Genomic DNA, 18216 nt, shown 5'->3' on the forward strand with positions numbered 1-18216 from the left:
GATCCGCGGGGCTGAGAGCACTGTGATGGGGCGTGGTCTGTTCTGGGGTGTTGTGACCTGCCGGGAGAGGTGGGGCCTCAGTCTACAGGAGCCGTGTGGTCCTCCGGCCAGCAGGGGCCGCTGTGGGCGGTGGGTAGGCAAGTTGCGGCTGCGCTACCGCGAGCCCCGTGGATCGCTGAGCAACCATTGAGCGGGACCAGGACCAGGGTGACCATTTCAGCCCGGAAGGGGCGAACCTTGGGAAGAGGGCCGGGGCTCGGTGACCCCGGCGCGGGACAGCGGTCGTTGCTCAGGCTGCGGAACCCAGGTTGACCCGGCAGGATCGGACCTCCGGCTGTGGGTCTGGGGTTCAGGCGAAGAAGAAAGCAGGTGAGCCCAGGTCGGCCGCGGTTTGCCTCCGTGGGGTGGAGGGTTGGGGTCCGTAGCACCCTTCGCTGGGCGCACCAGGGGTGGGGTCAGACTTCCTGTCTCTGAAGAGGAAACGCAGCCCTTGTCTTTGGTGCCTGTTCCCACGTTGTCACCTGTACCATGGATAGCCTTTAAGACCAGCAAGCTGGTTGTGACAAGACCCGAGGATGAGACACTGGGAGGACTAACAGCGAGGTCTTCCGGATTTCCTCCAGGCATTGGTGGGAATTCCAGGACTTCAGCCATGCAATCACTGGCCCTGCCTCAAAAGGACCACCCCAGGCCAGAAAGGGAGCCACCCGGGTTTTCTCTGCACCCAGCCAGGGACCTATGACAAGCATCCCTGCCAACGCGTGTTGCTAGCAGCACAGGGAGGAGCCCTCTTCCAGGAAGGCCAGGCTGCAGTGGGTGAGGGCTGACCAGGCCCCAACTATGCCGTCCAAGTCAACGTGCCTACGTCACCCAGAGGCACCTGGGCAGACAGAGGGCAGAATGCTTCAGGGACAGCTTCCCAGTACAGGCCAGGACCGACCCCCAAGCTCAGGACCCCTGCTGGCCACCCACTCTCAGGGCCTGGAGAAAGGCCCCATTCCTCCCATCAGCCTCCCAGCAAAACCCAAAAGCCAGGCCCCACAAGTCAAGGCGGACCCTATCACCCCACAGCCCCCTATGAGGCCGAAGTTGGAGCGAGCCCTGTCCCTAGATGACAAGGGCTGGAGAAGGAGGCATTTCAGAAGCAGCCAGGAGGACCTGGCAGCCCAGAACCACAATGGGACCTCTCCTAGCAGAGGCTCCATGCAGGATGCTGCTCCCCAGACCCCTGCCTGCAGCCACCCCCTGCCCTGCCTCAGCACATCCTTGCAGGAGATCCCCAAGCCTCGTAGGGCCATGGGCGATGAAAGTGGAAGCCCATCCTTGGGTGATGGCCTCTCTGGAATGATCAGCACCTCTCCGGACCTCCTGCGCAGGGAGGCTGTCCCAGCTGGGGGCTCTCCTAAGCTGGCAAGCTTGCCTCCACACCCCCTGCCTGCTATGGACCTCAACGTAGCCTCCGACTCCCTGAGGACAACAAACAGGGTCGACCCGGAGCATACAGACTACAAGCACCGCATGCAGACCAGGCTGGTCCGGGCCCACAGCAGCTTGGGCTCCAGCCGGCCCCAGAGCCCCCTGGCCAGCGACGACCACTCTCTTCACTCGGCCAGATCCACCTTCAGCCTTCTTGCGCCCATCCGCACCAAGGATGTCCGGAGCAGGTAGGGCATCCTAGGGGGCGGGGCAGAGTGCATTAGGCCTGTATGAATACCTGCCAAGAGCAGGCTCGGAGCCAAACATGGTGGCTCATGCCTGTAATTCCAGCACACATAAGGCTGAGGCAGGACAATCACAAGCAGGCTTGGGGTCCATAGTACCTATCTGAAAACAAACAAATGGGCGTGGTAGTAAGCCTCTAATCCCAGCACTTGGGGGGGCAGAGGTAGAATTGCCAAGAGTTCAAGGCCACCCTGAGACTACATAGTGAATCCCAGTACTTCCCAGAGAGATGCTTTTTCAATTCTGTTTGTAACCTTCCAGAATCTTTTCTTTGTGGCTTGGCATGGGCACAGCAGGTCTGTAAAAGTAGATCATTCTGTCTCATTCCTTATGTAAACAGATGAACACACATAACACATTATTCTGGCTCCTATATTTTTCATTTCTGTACATTGCATTGGGTGCCTTTCTTGGCCGAGTTTTCTTATCTGAATTGGCCCATTTGTTTTTGCTGTGTGAAGACTGCAGCTCTTCTGAGGAGCACTCTGGGGCATGGGTTGGCATTTTACCAGGATGTCTAGACAGATGTGAATTTGCCAGACCAGATGGCTCCCCAGAGGCCACTTGCTCACAGCCAGGGCAGAGTGACTGACCTGACCAGCTGCCCTCTGTCCTCTGGGAGAGCCTCCACACTGTCTAGAGCCACAGGGTCCCGGTGTCCTGTGACTTTTCACCAAGCCTCACACTTGTGGGTAGGGTCACACCTGAGGATGCATAAACTCTTGGTTTCCTGTGCTTAACCTCTGTGATTCTAATAATTAACCTGTATGGACTTGGCGTACTGAAAAGAGCCCGGGAGCCATCCCCTGGTTGGCCCTCTCTCCCTGTGACTTAAGTGCTATCTCTGGTCCCCTTCTCTTGGGCCAGAATCTGAGCACAGCCTGTCTGCATCTCGAGCCTCCTGTCCAGAGCTGATCCCATCCTGGGATCTGGGTTTCAGCCTGGGAGGTGCACCCTGCCTTTAGCCCTCCCACAGCCATATATCTGGTCAAGAGGTGGGTGGAAAAGGGAGAGCAGGGAGAGTCAGGAGATGGCCCCTTGGTGGTTTCCAGGAGCTGCCCTAACATGTGACCATGTACTGGGAGGTTTTATACAAAAGAACCCGAGTCTTCCTCCTCTCGTTCTGGAGGCCAAAGTCTGAAATGAAGGGGGTCAGTGGGGCTGCCTCACTGTGGAGTGCTCAGGGAACTCTCCTTTCGTCGGAGAGGGCCATGGTCTCTGGCATGCAAGTCTTTGCCTGGTGTCTTAATGTGACTGCTTCGCTGCATCTCTGCCCTCATGTCTCACAAGTTCCCCAGTTCATGAATGAGGGCCACCCTAACCACAGGGGGTCCTCATCTGGAGGTACTTCATGACTTAACACCTGCAAAGGCTGTTTGCAAAGAAAGCCAGTGGCGGATGTGTCTTTTGAGGGCTGCCTTTCCGTTTCCTACAGCTGCTAAACGTCATCAGCCTCACTCCCAGCACCTGGGGTTGGCCCTCAGGGCCACACCTGGAGTAGGGACTGCCCGGGCAAGCCTGGCTCCTCACTGCTGCCCTGGTGACTGCCCGGGCAAGCCTGGCTCCTCACTGCTGCCCTGGTGCTCTTCCAGCACCTGCAGTGGCTGATAGGCCAGAACTGTCACCTGAGGCTGTCATCACAGGGATCTTTCTAGAGTGAGATTTCCACATGCATTTGCAGTGTTAGATTTATAAGCAAGTTTTTGTTTGTTTGTTTTTTATGCACAATAAGGCCTTCAGCCACTGCAAACAAACTCCAGACTCATGTGCCTCCGAGGTACTGGGGAGTCAAACAAACCTGGGTCCTTAGGTTTTGCAGGCAAGCACCTTGACCACTAAGCCATCTCTCCAGCCCATAAGCAAGCATTTTAATCACTGAGCCATCTCCCCAGCCCCAGCAGTGTTAGATAAAAGTTACACCAGCTGATAGGCCTTTCATAGGAATGAGAACCAGTCTACGTGACATGCACAGGCCCCTGTTTCATCATGGAAAAATGATGAGGAGGCTTCCTTCATCTAGTGCTGCTGCCGAGACCTGACAAGACTGCACTGCAGTGACAGGACAATGACCAGGACAATGTTGGTGTAGCTGCTAGGCGGGCACCTTCCCTCCTTGGACCTTTGTGCCCCATTTCAGCATGTGCCCCACTTCCAGCAGAGGGCAGCTGGGGCTGTGGCACACTTCCCACTGCTGGCTTGTTCTGGATCAACGATTGGCATACTTTTTCTATAATAAGTCCTATGCAGTTTTCAGTTCTGTGGGCCAGAGACCAAAGCCCCCAGCTGTGGGAGAACCCTCGGTACCCACACTGAGAAGGGTGGCGGTGTTCACATTTGATTTTCAGGTCATGTTCATGGATCTTAAAATACCGTCCTCTTTTCCTTTTGAATGTTTTCAAATGTGAAAGCAGATCTTAGTTCATGGACATCATAAGTGGCTGGGCCTGGTTTGAGCCAACCTGCTGACTGCTGTTCCAGAGTGACCACCAGCGCCTCTTGTTCTTAGAGACCACAGCCAGCCTGTCACTTTAAGTGGATCTAGGGTATCTTCCTTCTGGACAAGTCAGGAAGGAGCCACGCTCCTACCCCATGGCTGGACACAGGAATGAGCACAGGGCCTTCACCCTGACACCATCCACTTACACTTCATAACCAGCTGGGCAAACCAACTCTGTAACTTGTAGTGTGGGGAAGGCAAAGATGGCCTGCAGGAAAGGACATGGTGACTTCAGGTCTGAGAACCAAGAGCCTGGCCGCACCTGCCCTGAGGTCACTAGTGTCAGTATTGTAACAGGGAAATTGGGGTCCTGGGGTGTTTCCTGGAACCCCAAGCCCTGAGTTCGTATCTGCAGACTAACCAAAGAATTGGCATTTCTAGACTCAAGAGAATGATTTTGAAAATACCACATTTTATTCGGATTTTACAAAGGAGTGCAGAAAGGGGAAGGCTGAGAGGCCAGGGGGAAAAAAGTGGGGAGAAGAGAAGTGCACCACGTGGAGCCCAAAAGCCCATGTGGGCCACGTGTAGCTCAGGAGTCCATGTGACCAGGTAGGGAAGTGGGGAAAAGTGTGGAAAGAAAAGAGAAAAGAAAGTGCAAGGAGCTTCTGCCATGTGGGGAACTGGAGGAAATAAAGAACCCATGTGGAGAGTAAGGGTTAGGGGCCCCTCCTGGAGCCAGCAGCTGGAAGTTCCCAAGTGATCAGAGAGCTAGAGGGCCTGCCCTCTCCTTGCAAAGGGATTTATAACCTTAGGGTGGTGGGCTGTCTTTTTGGCCCAGGTGAGCGAGAGGGCCAGCTGGTTGGTTAGGACGAGGGGCTGTCTCAGGACGAGATTAGCTCTGGCACAGAATTCTGGGGCCTGACCTTGACCAACCACAATGTTTAAATCTTATGAAAGACCTCCCTCCCAGGAGGGGTCCTGACTGTGGAAAAACAGTTCTTTGGAACTAGGCAAGAGATAAGAAAAACTTTCCTGCCCTTTTTACCTTCAGGGGTCCAGTCACCCTAACTCTACCCCCCTTCAGTATGAGGCAGAAACTTGCTCTACCCTGACTGACTGGTGTCTGAATCCATCCAGCCCATTACGGACTTCCAGCCACCAGCTTGAGGGTGAGACCAAAGAGGTGCCACCCTTGTGACAACTCATTCTACCTCCCGGAGCTTGGTGAGCTCTCCCGTGGGATGGGAGAATGTCCCATACACTGAAAACTCTCAGCAGCGTACCGTGACCCCAGCTGTCCTCTACTGGGACTGGGGCAACATAAAGGCATGAGGAGAGAAGGTGCCTGCCTACAGCTATGCCACATTGTCCTCTGTCACTGCAGTACAGTCTTATCATGCCTTGGGCCTGCTCGGTGCAGTGGCTCATGCTTTACAGGTAGTACCTAGGGGTAGGGGAACAACACCATAGGATCAGGGAGGCGTGACCTTGGAAGAAACAGACTGTGCCCATGAGTGTCAGGAATCTGTGGTGTCCATGAAGTAGGAACAGATGCTTGGGATGTATGTCTGGGACTCTGGAAGACAGGTGGCTCCTGCAGCCTCTGGGGTCTCTGAAGCCACAGGAACAGTGGAGACAATGAGGATGTCCTTGTGGGTCAATCAGAACTGTGAGTTCTGAGCCTATTCCTGTTTTTGTCTGTTTTTGCTCACACTGACCCGTAACTCACTCTGAAGCTCTTGTAAGTGCTGAGATTGTAGGTGTGAGCCACCACATTCAGCTCTGAGCCTGTTCTATCCTGATCTCTCGTGGGGGCAGGCACAGGTAGACCTGGTCCGGGGCCCACCTGAGCACATGCAGATGTGAGGCCTTGCAGGAGTCTAATATTTCACAAGGTATGAAAATCCCATGAAAAGCTGGGCGTGGTGGCCCTCACCTTTAATCCCAGGACTCAGGAGGCTGAGGTAGGAGGATCACAGTGAGTTCCAGGTCAGCCTGGGCTATGGTGAGACCTTGCTTCTCCTCCACCACCCCCCCAAAAAAAGGGAAGGAAAAAAGAAAAGAGGGCTATGGAGATGGCTTAGCAGTTAAAGGTGCTTGCTTGCAAAGCCTGCCAGCCCTGGTTCACTTCCCTAGTACCCATATAAAGTCAGATGCATGAAGTGGTACATGAGTCTTGAGTTTACTTGCAGAGGCAAGAGGCCCTGGTATACCCATTCTCACTCTCTTCATGAACACATAAAATATTTTTTTTAAGAAAGATAGAAGACCGGCATGGTGGCGCACGCCTTTAATCCCAGCACTTGGGAGGCAGAGGTAGGAGGATCGCCATGAGTTCAAGGCTACCCTGAGACTATATAATAAATTCTAGGCCAGCTTGAGCTAGAATGAGATCCTACCTCAGGAAAAAAAAAAGAAAGAAAGAAAGAAAGGAAGGAAGGAAGGAAGGAAGGAAGGAAGGAAGGAAGGAAGGAAGGAAGGAAGGAAGAAAATAAAATCCCATAAAATTCAGATGTCAGTGTACACGTAAATGCAGCTTTCTGGACACACAGCAACACCCATCATTCCACAGGGTCTGCGGCATCTTCTGATCCATGGTGATGGGCGGTAGTGCTGTGGTAGAGATGAGATCACCCACGGAGCCACATGTGTCCAGAATCTCTGCACAAATGGTCTGCCAGCCTCTGGCAGATGCTGCACATATGTGTCCTTTGTGCTGCCACTTGGTGGAGTGACCATTGGTATGCGTCATCCCATTGCAGTCTGAAGGTGACTGACACTGAGGTGATGCAGGTGCTGTTCAGAGGTGTTGTGCATTCTGGCTCAAGAAATCCCAACTGCAGGGTCTGGGGAGATGGCTCAACCCTTAAGGTGCTTGCCTGCAAAGCCTAATGACCCAGGTTCGATTCCCCAGTACCCATGTGAAGCTGGATGCACAAAGTGGTGCATGCATCTGCAGTTCATTTGTAGTGGCACTCTGTCCCACACACCCATTCATTCATATTTCCCTCCCTTCCCCCTCCCTCCCTCTTTCTCTCTCTCTGCTTACAAATAAATAAATAAATATATTTTAAAAATTTGTTTTAAAAAAAAAGGAAATCCCACCTGCAGATGTTGGCTGTCACTCCAGCATCCCAAGGGGACTTGTGTGTGTGTGGGGGGGGTTGCTCCTTAGGCCCGCCCAGCCCTGTGGTGGCCTCATGGCCTCTGGAAGTGAGACCCTAGAGAGAGTATCCTTGCAGCCACCTTGTCTACGCAAGGGAGCCCCATGGCTGCTTCAGTGCCACGGAGGCTGGGTGCTCATTACGCCCCTTCTCTTTGCAGGAACTATCTGGAGGGTAGTCTTCTGGCCACTGGGGCCCTGCTTGGGGCAGATGAGCTGGCCAGGTACTTCCCAGACCGGAACATGGCCCTTTTCGTGGCCACCTGGAACATGCAGGGCCAGAAGGTAAGAGGGACTGCCACAAAGTGAGAGAGCCAAGGCATGGCTGGGGTGAGTGGCCTCCATTGAGCACAGCCTGGCCATGAATATGGGCGAGCGGGGTAGATCCCTGCCTGCAAGGCTCCATGAGGGACCAAGGTCAAGCACCAGCCTGGCCAAGATGTCATCTGCCTAAGGGAGCAGAGAATGTACCCAGGGGCTCAGACATGGTGGGATGCAGCACAGGCAGGAGTGTCTGGCAGAGAAGGGTCATCAGCTGGTTGGTGGTAAGTGAACAGATGTGCTCAGAGAGGGAAACTGAGTCATCTGATGTGTCAAGGCTCCCTAGAAGCCCCCCCCCAAAAAAAAACACAGCTGTGCACAGAACATTTCAGCCATGGCCTCAGTTTCCCCTTCTTAAGAAGAGACACCCTGTGACCAGTCCTGAGGTGCAGAGCAGTGACTTCCCTGAAGACCCCTGTACCCAGGCCCGAGAGGAGCCTGGTGGCCCTGACCATCTCATGGCTCTTCCTGGTAGGAGCTCCCACCCAGCCTGGATGAGTTCCTGCTGCCCACTGAGGCTGACTACACCCAGGACCTGTACATCATCGGTGTCCAAGAGGGCTGCTCTGACAGGTGGGGCACCACTCAGGTCTATAAGCCACTTGGGCCTCCAGTGTACCACGTGGACAGTACACTGGGAACTTAAAGCTTTGTAGGCCGGAAGGGCAGTTTCCATGCCTGGATGAAATGCACATAGCTTCTTTTCAAATAGAGACCTGGGTACTTTTTTTTGAGGGGGGGGCGGGGAGCAGGGGTGTGCATGCATGTGTACAAGTGCGTATAGGCCATGTGCACATGGGAGGTCACAGGTCAGTTTTCGGGTGTTGATCCGCATCTTCCATTTAATTTGAGGCATGGAGACCTGGGAGTTTAAAGCTCTGGCATTTCAGGTTTTGTAGACAGTTGTGCAAGGGAAAGCAAAGTTCAGCTAAGATGATGTGGGTTCTCTGGAGGCTACTGGGCTTCCTAAGGGCTCTGAGCTCACTGCTGGAGGATATCACTGGCACTTTAGACAGCCATACCCTGTGGCATCTTGAAGATTCCTTGAGAAGTTGACAGAAGGGCCATGCAGCTCATAGGAGGTCCTGCCCACGTGAGGAGAGCAACAGACCGCCTGCTACCCCTAAGGTCCCTAAGTTGAGATGCATTCCATCCCAGCTGGTCTGCGGGTTTCTGTCAGCTTGGAGACAGAGTATCCCTGGTTCTCACACAGGACCCGAGTTTGCACACACTAGCAGGGCAAGGTCTTGGGTCTTTTTGCTTGCTCGTCATTCTCAGTGCGTATTGAGTCCAAGTTGTGGGGTTCCACCAGGAGCTCTTTCAAGGCCTTTCTGGGCAAGTGTGTGTGGTGGAACTGAAAGGCCCTACAGCCCTAGCTGCCCTTCCTCTTCCCACAGGCGAGAGTGGGAAACACGCCTGCAGGAGACACTGGGCCCTCAGTATGTGTTGCTGTCCTCGGCAGCCCATGGGGTGCTGTACATGTCCCTGTTCATCCGAAGGGACCTCATCTGGTTTTGCTCAGGTAGGCATCACCAAGGTTCCTTCCTGCACTTACTGCTCCCGGGGCTGCGGCTGCTGCCACTTATGGGCCCATTATAGCAGTCTCTGGCCTCTTGGATCGATGTGCACTTAGCACCCGGGATCCCCGCCTTTGGGGCTCCTCATGCATGGGAATACATACACAAGGAAACACCTGGGATGAGTGTGTCCATCAAGTGCAACGAGACCCTGTTCCTGCCCCACAGAGGTGGAGTGCTCCACAGTAACCACGCGCATCGTGTCCCACATCAAGACCAAGGGGGCCCTGGGCGTCAGCTTCACTTTCTTCGGCACCTCCTTCCTCTTCATTACGTCTCACTTTACCTGTAAGTCTCTCCCAGCTCACGTCCTGGAGTCCTGTTGCTGGCTTGCAAGCGGCTTCCTCTGTCCCTGGGTGAGGTGCCGGTCACTCTGGGCTACAGTTGGGCTGCAGTCACTTTCCACATTGTGAGCTCTTGTCTTTATTCTTTTTTTTTTTTTTTCTTGGATTTTTGAGGTAGGGTCTCGCTCTAGCCCAGGCTGACCTGCAATTCACTATGTAGTCTCAGGCTGCCCTCAAACTCATGACGATCCTCCTACCTCAATCTGCTGAGACTAAACGTGTGCACCAACACGCCTAGCCATGGGCTGTGTCGTGATAGGGCCTGGTGTTCAGGACAGTTGCTGCTGTAAGCCATAGCCCTTTGAGGCGAGCCTGCCCAGAGTCTTGCCACAGACCACTAGGCCCAGTGGGCCAGGGTGTGGGCTCCCCACAGGAAACCTCCTCTCTACACCCTCAGCTGGAGACGGGAAGGTGGCAGAGCGGCTCCTGGACTACAGTAAGACCATCCAAGCCCTGGCCCTGCCACGGAATGTGCCGGACACCAACCCCTACCGCTCCAGCGCAGGTGAGGGCGGCAGCTGCACTGGGCGCTCCAGGCTCCGTCCCTGTTCTCTGGGTGGTTTAGCAGAGACCCTCCAGGGCTTTTGCGCACAGGAAGTCTCATGACTGAAAGAGCCACCTGGTTAGCAGCGGGGCAGATGGGAACCCACAATGTCTAATGGCTTGCACTTAACACGGGAGCATCATTGGCCCTGCCAGCAACTTCTTGCGCCTCACTGGGCCATAAGGAGCTCAGGCGATGGCTGCTTGCTGTGCGTCAAGGCTTCCCTTCGCACCGGAACCTCTTACGTGCCTTCTCCAGCTGTCTGACTTTGGTCAGCTCAGTGGTGCTCTCCTCTGCTGCTTTCACCCCTACCCTCCCGGGGGATCTGCTGCGCAGCTAGGATTCTGGGGGAGGAAGACTCAGATGAATGAGGTCCTGTCATTTGGCCTGGGCCCCATCCACCCATCAGTGGGTCACATCAGGCAGTGGAGGACAGCACCAATGCACGTTCCCATGTGTGCCTAGTGGATGTCACCACACGGTTCGATGAGGTGTTCTGGTTTGGAGACTTCAACTTCCGCCTGAGTGGTGGGCGAGTGGCCATAGAGGCCCTCCTGAGGCAGGACCCAGAGGTGGACGTGCCAGCACTCCTGCAGCATGACCAACTCACCCAGGAGATGAAGAAAGGTAAGTGGCTCAGGGGTGCTACCTCAGGTTCACCTGGCCCTATCTGAACCCACCTATGTTGCAGGCTCCATCTTCAGGGGCTTCCAGGAGCCAGACATCCACTTCCTTCCATCCTACAAGTTTGACATCGGGAAGGACACCTATGACAGTACCTCCAAGCAGAGGACACCCTCCTACACGGTATGTGCCCTCAGTCTGGTCTCAGGTGCCCTAGTGCACTTCTTCTGTGGCTTCCTGCCCACCACAGCTTATGCCAAACACGAGTGTGGGACTGTCACCCCCATCAGGTGCTCAGCATGTGACAGCCAGCCTGGACTGCACACTCAGTACAGGCTTGCTGTGGAGGACAGGGCCTCCTCTAAAGATGCTCCGGAGCTGGGCAAGCTGGCCCTCGAAAGTGCCCTAGAAGCCAGACACAGTACATGCCCTGCACCTGCCTAGGCCACTCTTAGGTCCACACCTGGTTCCTCATTGTCAAGCACTAGGAGGGAACTATCAGGAGGCACCTGCAGCCTTGCTTGGCTTTCCCACCAGACCTGGGCTCTGGCTCTAGGCAGCTGGTGGAACCCCAGAGTATTTAGGGGGCAAGGGAGCTCCACACTGCTCCCAGATGGTGGTCTCCAGTACCCAGCAATAAAAAGCTCAAGGGTTAGTGGGGAAGAGCTCCCACGGGCGTGTGCTGAAATACAGCTAGGACGAGGCTGCAGGCCAGGCCCTGCCACATACCATCTCTTTTCCTGCTTTATGCTCTCTTGTGAAGGACCGAGTATTATACAAAAGCCGCCACAAGGGTGATATATGTCCCATGAAGTACTCCTCATGCCCTGGGATCAAGACATCCGACCACCGCCCTGTGTACGGCCTGTTCCAGGTCAAAGTGAGGCCAGGGCGGGATAAGTAAGTCTTTGTTCATACCTCAACCCTCAGAATTGGGTGGGGTTTGGGCCGGGAATAGGACCCTGACATTTTTGGGTGGGGTGACAGGCTTAGATGTGGAGGTGCATGCCACTGTCTTCTCATGCGGCAACACAGCCAGACAAGTGTCAGCAGGCCCCCAGGTTGGTCTGAGTCGCTGTCACCTGCGCCCACATCCTAGAGGTTCACACAGTGTTTGTTTGGGTCATCCTCAGAGTTTCATGCAGAGGTGGCTTGTTCTGTGACCTTGGGATGTTCTATGACCAGGGCCAGGTAGATCCCTGCAGAAGGCAGGCCCAAGTGGGACCTCAGGGACGGTGTGCCCTTGAGCTCTCAGGAACTGGCCCCATTCTCCCTAGTCAGTGGGTGTCCTGCTAAGGAAAGCTGAGACCACTGTTTTGTTTTGTTTTTTTTTGCATATGTGAGATGTTGTATATGTATGTGTATATACACGTGCGTGCCCTTGCAGTGACTCATGTACTGGCCTGTGGGCCAGAGCACAACGTCAGGTGTGCCACTCCATTGTCCCATTGTCCTTCCACCTGTTCTCATCTTGAGTCAATCTCTTAAAAAAAAAAAAAAAAAAAAAAATATATATATATATATATATATATATGTATGTATGTATGTATGTATGTGCATGTATATATTTGATTTTTTGAGAGAGAGAAAGAAAGAGGCAGAGACAGAGAATAGGAATAGGCATGCCAGGGCCTCCAGCCACTGCAAACAAACTCCAGACATGTGTGCCACCGGCTTACATGGGTCCTGGGGAATCAAAGCTGGGTCCTTTGGCTTTGTAGGCAAACACCTTAACTGCTAAGCCATCTCTGCAGCCCCAAGACAGAGTCTCTTACTGAGACCAGAGTTTACTGTTTTCTGCAAGCCCAAGTGATTCCTCCCTGGTCTCTGCTCCCCTGTGCAGGACAGAGGTACAGATGGTGACCATGCCCAGCTGTTTATATGGGACCTGAAAATTCCAACTGGGAATGGGCTGTGATTTCAGGCGCTCTCAGGCTCCCATGAGTGTGCAGCAAGTGCACTCAATGCTGAGCCAATCCTCCAGCCCAGTGCTTTTTGTTGTTGCTGTTGTTTGATTGCTTTTTGAGGTAGGGTCTCACTCTAGCTCAGGCTGACCTGGAATTCACCATGTAGTCTCAGGGTGGCCTCGAATTCACAGCAATCCTCCTACCTCTGCCTTCCAAGTGCTGGGATTAAAGGTGTGCACCATCACGTCTGGCCAGCTTTTTATTATTATTATTATTATTTAATTTATTTATTTGAGAGAGAGAGAAGCAGAGAACAAGACAGATAGAGAATGGATACCAGGGACTCCAGTTGCTGCAAAACGACTTCAAACACATGCACCACCTTGTGCATCAGGTTTATGTGGGGCCTGGAGAATAGAACCTGGGTCCTTCGGCTTCGCAGGCAAATGCCTAAACCACTATGCCATCTCCCCAGTCCCTGACCAACTCTTGTAACACTTCTCTCCACAGCATCCCACTAGCTGCAGGCAAGTTTGACCGAGAACTGTACTTGTTAGGAATTAAAAGACGGATCTCAAAAGAAATTCAGAAACAGCAAGCGCTGAAGAACCAGAGCTCCAGTGCCGTCTGCACTGTTTCTTGAAGTTGCCCGATGATGACTGGCCACTGCAACTCAGGGACCAAAGTCACTGGAAAGACATATGAGTGCTCTTTGGTACCTCTAGCCATTTTGGGGGGGGGGTCTTCTGCTCCCACCAAGATTCCCCCAGGACAGTAGTGGGCTGTGGCCAGGCCATTCCCACTGGTGTCCCAGGAAGGAAGCTGCTTGTCTGTCACTGGGCAAGCCCATTCTACTTGTGACACATCCCACAGGCATCAGGCAGGGCTTTGCTCTCAGAACGGGGCACATGCATCCCACACAGCAACCTTGCCTCCTCCAGGTACACAGAGCAGCAGCAGTCCGAGTCAGGCCTGTCTGGAGGATCCGCTGTGAGCGCCACGGTGTCTCCCTCCACTCCCTATAGTCATGTTTCTCTGCCACAGCCCAGGCTCTAGATCTGCACCCTCCTTGCAGCCCTCCAAGCACCTCATCAGTATCTCGGGAGGGGCTACAGTGGGGCAAGCATTCTCTGGGGCCTCGGGTCGCCATTGCCCTGGAACCTTCTGAGGCTTAGTAGACGTCAGAAGCCGAAGCCAGCCACTTTAGGATGTGCCCAGCCCAGAGGCTTCCAGGTCCTATATCCTGTTCTCATGACCTTCCCCACAGTTAAAGGACCACCTTCCCTATGCTCTTCACTGACCAAGCCTGGGCCTCTGAAAGGGTTTTCAGAACATTTGCTTTTGTGCCACAAGCCCTAGAAAAGGCATTAGAAGTGATGTTACCAGGCAGGTCTGCCTTTTCCCAGCTTCATTTCCCTAGAAGGCTTAGGACTTATCACTACTCTTTGACTCTTTACCCTTCCCAGAGAAAAAATGTGTAGCTTTGAATGTATAGAGGCCCAGGGGCATCCACTCTAGTCTAAATTATTTATTTTTCCATATTTATATTTTTAAATAAATACATATATTCAGTCATAAGCTCTCTCTGGCCAAAGACTGGATCTTGGAAGAAGCAGTCTGCATGCATACGAAGTCCTGTGGCTCTGCTTGCAAAGGACAGTAAGAATCATAAGGCAGTATATTTGGTCTCAGCTGTGAACTGCTGTCCAATCTCATCCCTGGTCTGTCTGCTGGGTGTCCTTGCTCACACCGCCAGAGACAAGGACAGCCGGGAAAGGGAAGCCAGGGCTTCAGACCCCAGTGAGCCATGGTGAAAGGATTTGCACTTCCAGCAAATCGCAGATCAAACATGTTAGCTTCTCTCCAGGAGGCAGGATGTCGACTTTAAAGCAGTGCGCACCTTCTCTAGATAAAGACCGGAGTGGCCCTAGCACAGGCACGGCTCAGCCTGTCTGCTTCAGTAAACAACCCAGATGTGTGTGGAAAGTGCCACAGATATATCAGTAAGCCAAAAGTCTGGAAAGACTTTTGTGGTAATGAAACTTGAAATATTTTTTGTTGTTTTTTTGAGGCAGGCCTCGCTGTAGCCCAGGTTTACCCAGACTCACTGTGTAGTTGAGGCTGGCCTTAAAACTCATGGCAATCCTACACCAGCCCCCCAAGTGCTGGGATTGAAGGCATACACCACCATGCCTGGTCTTGAGATGTGTTTTGTTTTCTTCCCCAAGACTGGTCTTGCTGCAGTGGAGCTCATGGTTCTCCTGCCTCAGCCTCCTCAGTGCCAAGATCACAGTGTGTGTGTGCCTGGTATGAGGAAGGTATGATGATTATTTGGGGGATTTTTTTTTTTTTTTTTTTGAGGCAGGGTCTTACTCTAGCCCAGGCTAACCTGGAACTCACTGTAGTCTCAAGCTGGACTCAAACTCACAGCGACCTTCCTACCTGACTCCCGAGTGCTGGGGTTAAAGGTACGCACTACCATGCCCAGTATTCTTTTGTTTTTAAATGTTCTGTTTTGTTTTTTAATTTAGTGTATGCAAGCAGGAGAAAGAAAATAGGTATGCCAGGGACTCTTGCTACAGATGAACTCAAGATGCATGTTCCGCTTTGTATGTCTGGCTTTTGCATTGGTATTGGGGAATTGAGATCCAGGCAGGCAGGCTTTGCAAGCAAGCACCTTTAACTGCTGAGCCATCTCCCAGCCCTTCTCTGATGATTCTCTCTGCAGGCATTCTCTGACCCAAACCTTGGGGGAGACTGAGGATATGTTTGAGTTGTGCCAAGTCTCTGGGGGTCATTACATACATTTAATAATTGTCAAAGTACAGTGATAACCTTGATGTTCTTACATTTTAAACAAGGGCATTTTGTTTAGAAAATCAGTTTAAAACTTAAACTAGTGCAAAAGAAGATGAAACTGGCTGTGGTGGCACAGGCCTTTAATACCAGCACTCGGGAGGCTGAGGTAGGGAGATCGCTGTGAGTTCAAGGCCAGCTTGTGATGACGTAGTGAATTCCAGGTCAGCCAGGACTAGAATGAGACCCTACCTCGAAAACAAAACAAGAAAAGAAGATGGCAACTGCTTCATACATGGTAAGTCACACCTGTAATCCCAGCACAAGGAGGCTAAGGCAGGAAGATTGCTGAGTCCAGCCTGCTTTATGCAGTGCGTTCCAGGTCAACCAGGGCCATATAGACCCTCTCTCAAAACAACAAATCCCTGGGCTGGAGTGATGGCTTACTAGTTAAGGCACTTGCCTGCAAAGCTAAAGGATCCTGGTTTAACCGTCCAGGATCTATGTAAGCCAGGTGCACAAGGTGAGGCATGCATCTGGAGTTCATTTGCAGTGGCTGAAGGCCCTGGCACGCCCATTTTCTCTCTCTCTCAAATAAATAAAAAATATATTTTTTAAAAATGCACCAAATAGGGGGCATCGTGAAATATGAGTCACAAAGGTTGTTTTTAAAACAAACCTAGCTGGGCAAGGTAACACACACGTTTAATCCCAACACTCTGGAGGCAGTGGTAGGAGGATCACTGTGAGTTTGGGGCCACCCTGAGATTATATAGTGAATTCCAGGTCAGCCTGGGCTACAGTGAAATCCTACCTCAAAAAAAGATTAAATTTGGAGACAAAAAAAAAAAAGTTCTAGGGCTCTGTAAAATTGGGCTACATCTGAACGTGTCAAAGAACAAAGCAAACACAAATAAACTTGGCTCTGACTCAAACGAGTGGCTTGTCCTTCATCCTACAAGTGTTTCCTGAGTTATGCTACAGCAGGCACATGGCTGCATTCTGGAACAAACACCCACCCCCAGCAAGTATCTGTTCGTACCCAGCAGCCACACTGGGGTGACCCTACTATAAGAGAAAAAAAGAAGGAATGTGGGCAGGGAAGGCCTGGGGAGAAGCAGAAAAGGGCAAGAGGCCTCGTGGGCACAGTGGGACAGGGTCAGCTGCTAAACCATGATACAAATGTGTGGTTAGCAGGTCAGTCTCTAGAATGTCCTGACTTGGCAGTTGGCTCGTGGCCTGTTCCTCACGGACACTGAGGGAGCTATATTCCAGCGGTGACAGGTGCCCTCTCAGTACACCCGCTGTGCTGCACAGTGCCACTGCAGCACCAGCCCTGATCCGCTCTGGCGATGGACTGGCTTCCCACCAGCATGCAGCAGCTGACACCTCCCTTGGGTGCAAGTTCCAGTGTTCCAAAACCCCCATCAGGCACAATCAGTTGAAGATGCATTCACAGCTGACTTTTTAAAAAATTAAAGTGAACTTTATTATTTTTTAACAGATTTTACTTATTTATTTATTAATTAGAGAGAATGGGCGCACCAGGGCCTGTAGCCACTGCAAACGAACTCCAGACACATGTACCAGCATGTGCATCTGGCTAACGTGGGACCTGGAGAATTGAACCAGGGTCCTTAGGCTTCACAGGCATGTGCCTTAACTGCTAAGCCATCTCTCCAGCCCTAATTTTCCAAATGTTCTGAGTAAGGATTATTAGACAGTAGGATAATCCATTTGCCACAAGTGAACTCTATTAGGAGGTAGCAATCAACCTTACAACCTTCTGTGGAGGCCGTGCCCTCCACTCACAAGGCTTCCCACTTCATATGAGAAGTTTGAACAAAGGACAGAAGGGCCACCATTGATTGTTTCACTGATTCTTGGCATTTTCATAGTATCTTAAAAACCTGATTTCAATTTTACAGCAACAACAGACATCAATATTGTTTGGTCAGTAACTGTGCTCCAAGTTGCCTGTATTAACGGCTTCCAATGTGATCTTTAGGAATAATTCGGAGTTCTGAACCATGCTTTAGGAAAGCTTTTCCAGCAGTCTAGGCAGGACTTGTTCCTGTTCCCTCATTGGTAACCATGGCACTTGTTGCTGCAGCAACTTTAGATTCTTCTGCTGTGAGAGGTGTACTTTCAGGAACACAGTACTTGGTACAGTGACGTGAGTGTGATCCTAAAGGACACCTTCAACACAGTTGCAGACGCCCCACAGCCCAGTCTTTCATAGCTGATTTCTTTGACGCCACCTCCAACAGCACTGCCAAGGTTTGGGCACTCAAACAGATGAACACAAGCCACCATACTGCCCTTCTGATGGCCCCAGGTAGTTCAGGCAGGTTCCAAGGCCCAACACCCTGCCACAGAACCCCTGGGTGACATCTGTGGATATCTGCATTTGAGAACCACCAAGTATACCACAACGCAGTCTCATCAGCGGACTGTGTTCCTGGACTGTCCACTGTGATGGGCATCATTAGTATCTCCATGCTCTGCCTTCCACCGCATGTCATTAGTTACCAGACTGAATCTACAGAACACCTAGCCACACACAGACTCCCTGGAACTAGGAGATATTTTAATGTTTTATTTTCAAGCAGAGAGAAACAGAATTGGAGAGACAAAATGGGCATGCCAGGGTCTCTAGCCACTGCAAACCAACCAGATGCATGTGCCACTTTGTGCATCTGGCTTTTCATGGGTACCGGGGAATTGATCTTGGGGAGGCAGATTTTACAAGCAAGCACCTTTAACTCAAGCCATTTC

General features: G+C 52.2%; 1 protein-coding gene across 4 annotated transcripts; it reads left to right on the plus strand.

Moving 5' to 3' along the window:
- The first annotated feature begins 183 nt into the window (after positions 1–183).
- On the plus strand, positions 184–15008 carry Inpp5e (inositol polyphosphate-5-phosphatase E). 4 transcript variants are annotated; one of them, XM_045136049.1, is made up of 11 exons: positions 184–369; positions 537–1664; positions 7487–7610; positions 8122–8219; positions 9044–9168; positions 9392–9511; positions 9965–10072; positions 10577–10738; positions 10803–10918; positions 11499–11635; positions 13153–15008. In XM_045136049.1, the coding sequence occupies exons 2-11, from the start codon at positions 841–843 to the stop codon at positions 13283–13285; spliced, it is 1947 nt and encodes a 648-aa protein (XP_044991984.1). In that variant the 5' UTR covers positions 184–369; positions 537–840; the 3' UTR covers positions 13286–15008. The 4 variants fall into 4 exon arrangements, with proteins under 4 accessions (XP_044991984.1, XP_044991978.1, XP_004654132.2 ...); XM_045136043.1 differs by having other exon boundaries at positions 624–1664; XM_004654075.2 differs by lacking the exon at positions 184–369 and having other exon boundaries at positions 379–1664.
- The last annotated feature ends 3208 nt before the right edge of the window (positions 15009–18216 follow it).

Source organism: Jaculus jaculus, chromosome 1 (genome assembly GCF_020740685.1).
Source record: "Jaculus jaculus isolate mJacJac1 chromosome 1, mJacJac1.mat.Y.cur, whole genome shotgun sequence".
In the NCBI taxonomy this organism is placed as follows: Eukaryota; Metazoa; Chordata; class Mammalia; order Rodentia; family Dipodidae; genus Jaculus; species Jaculus jaculus.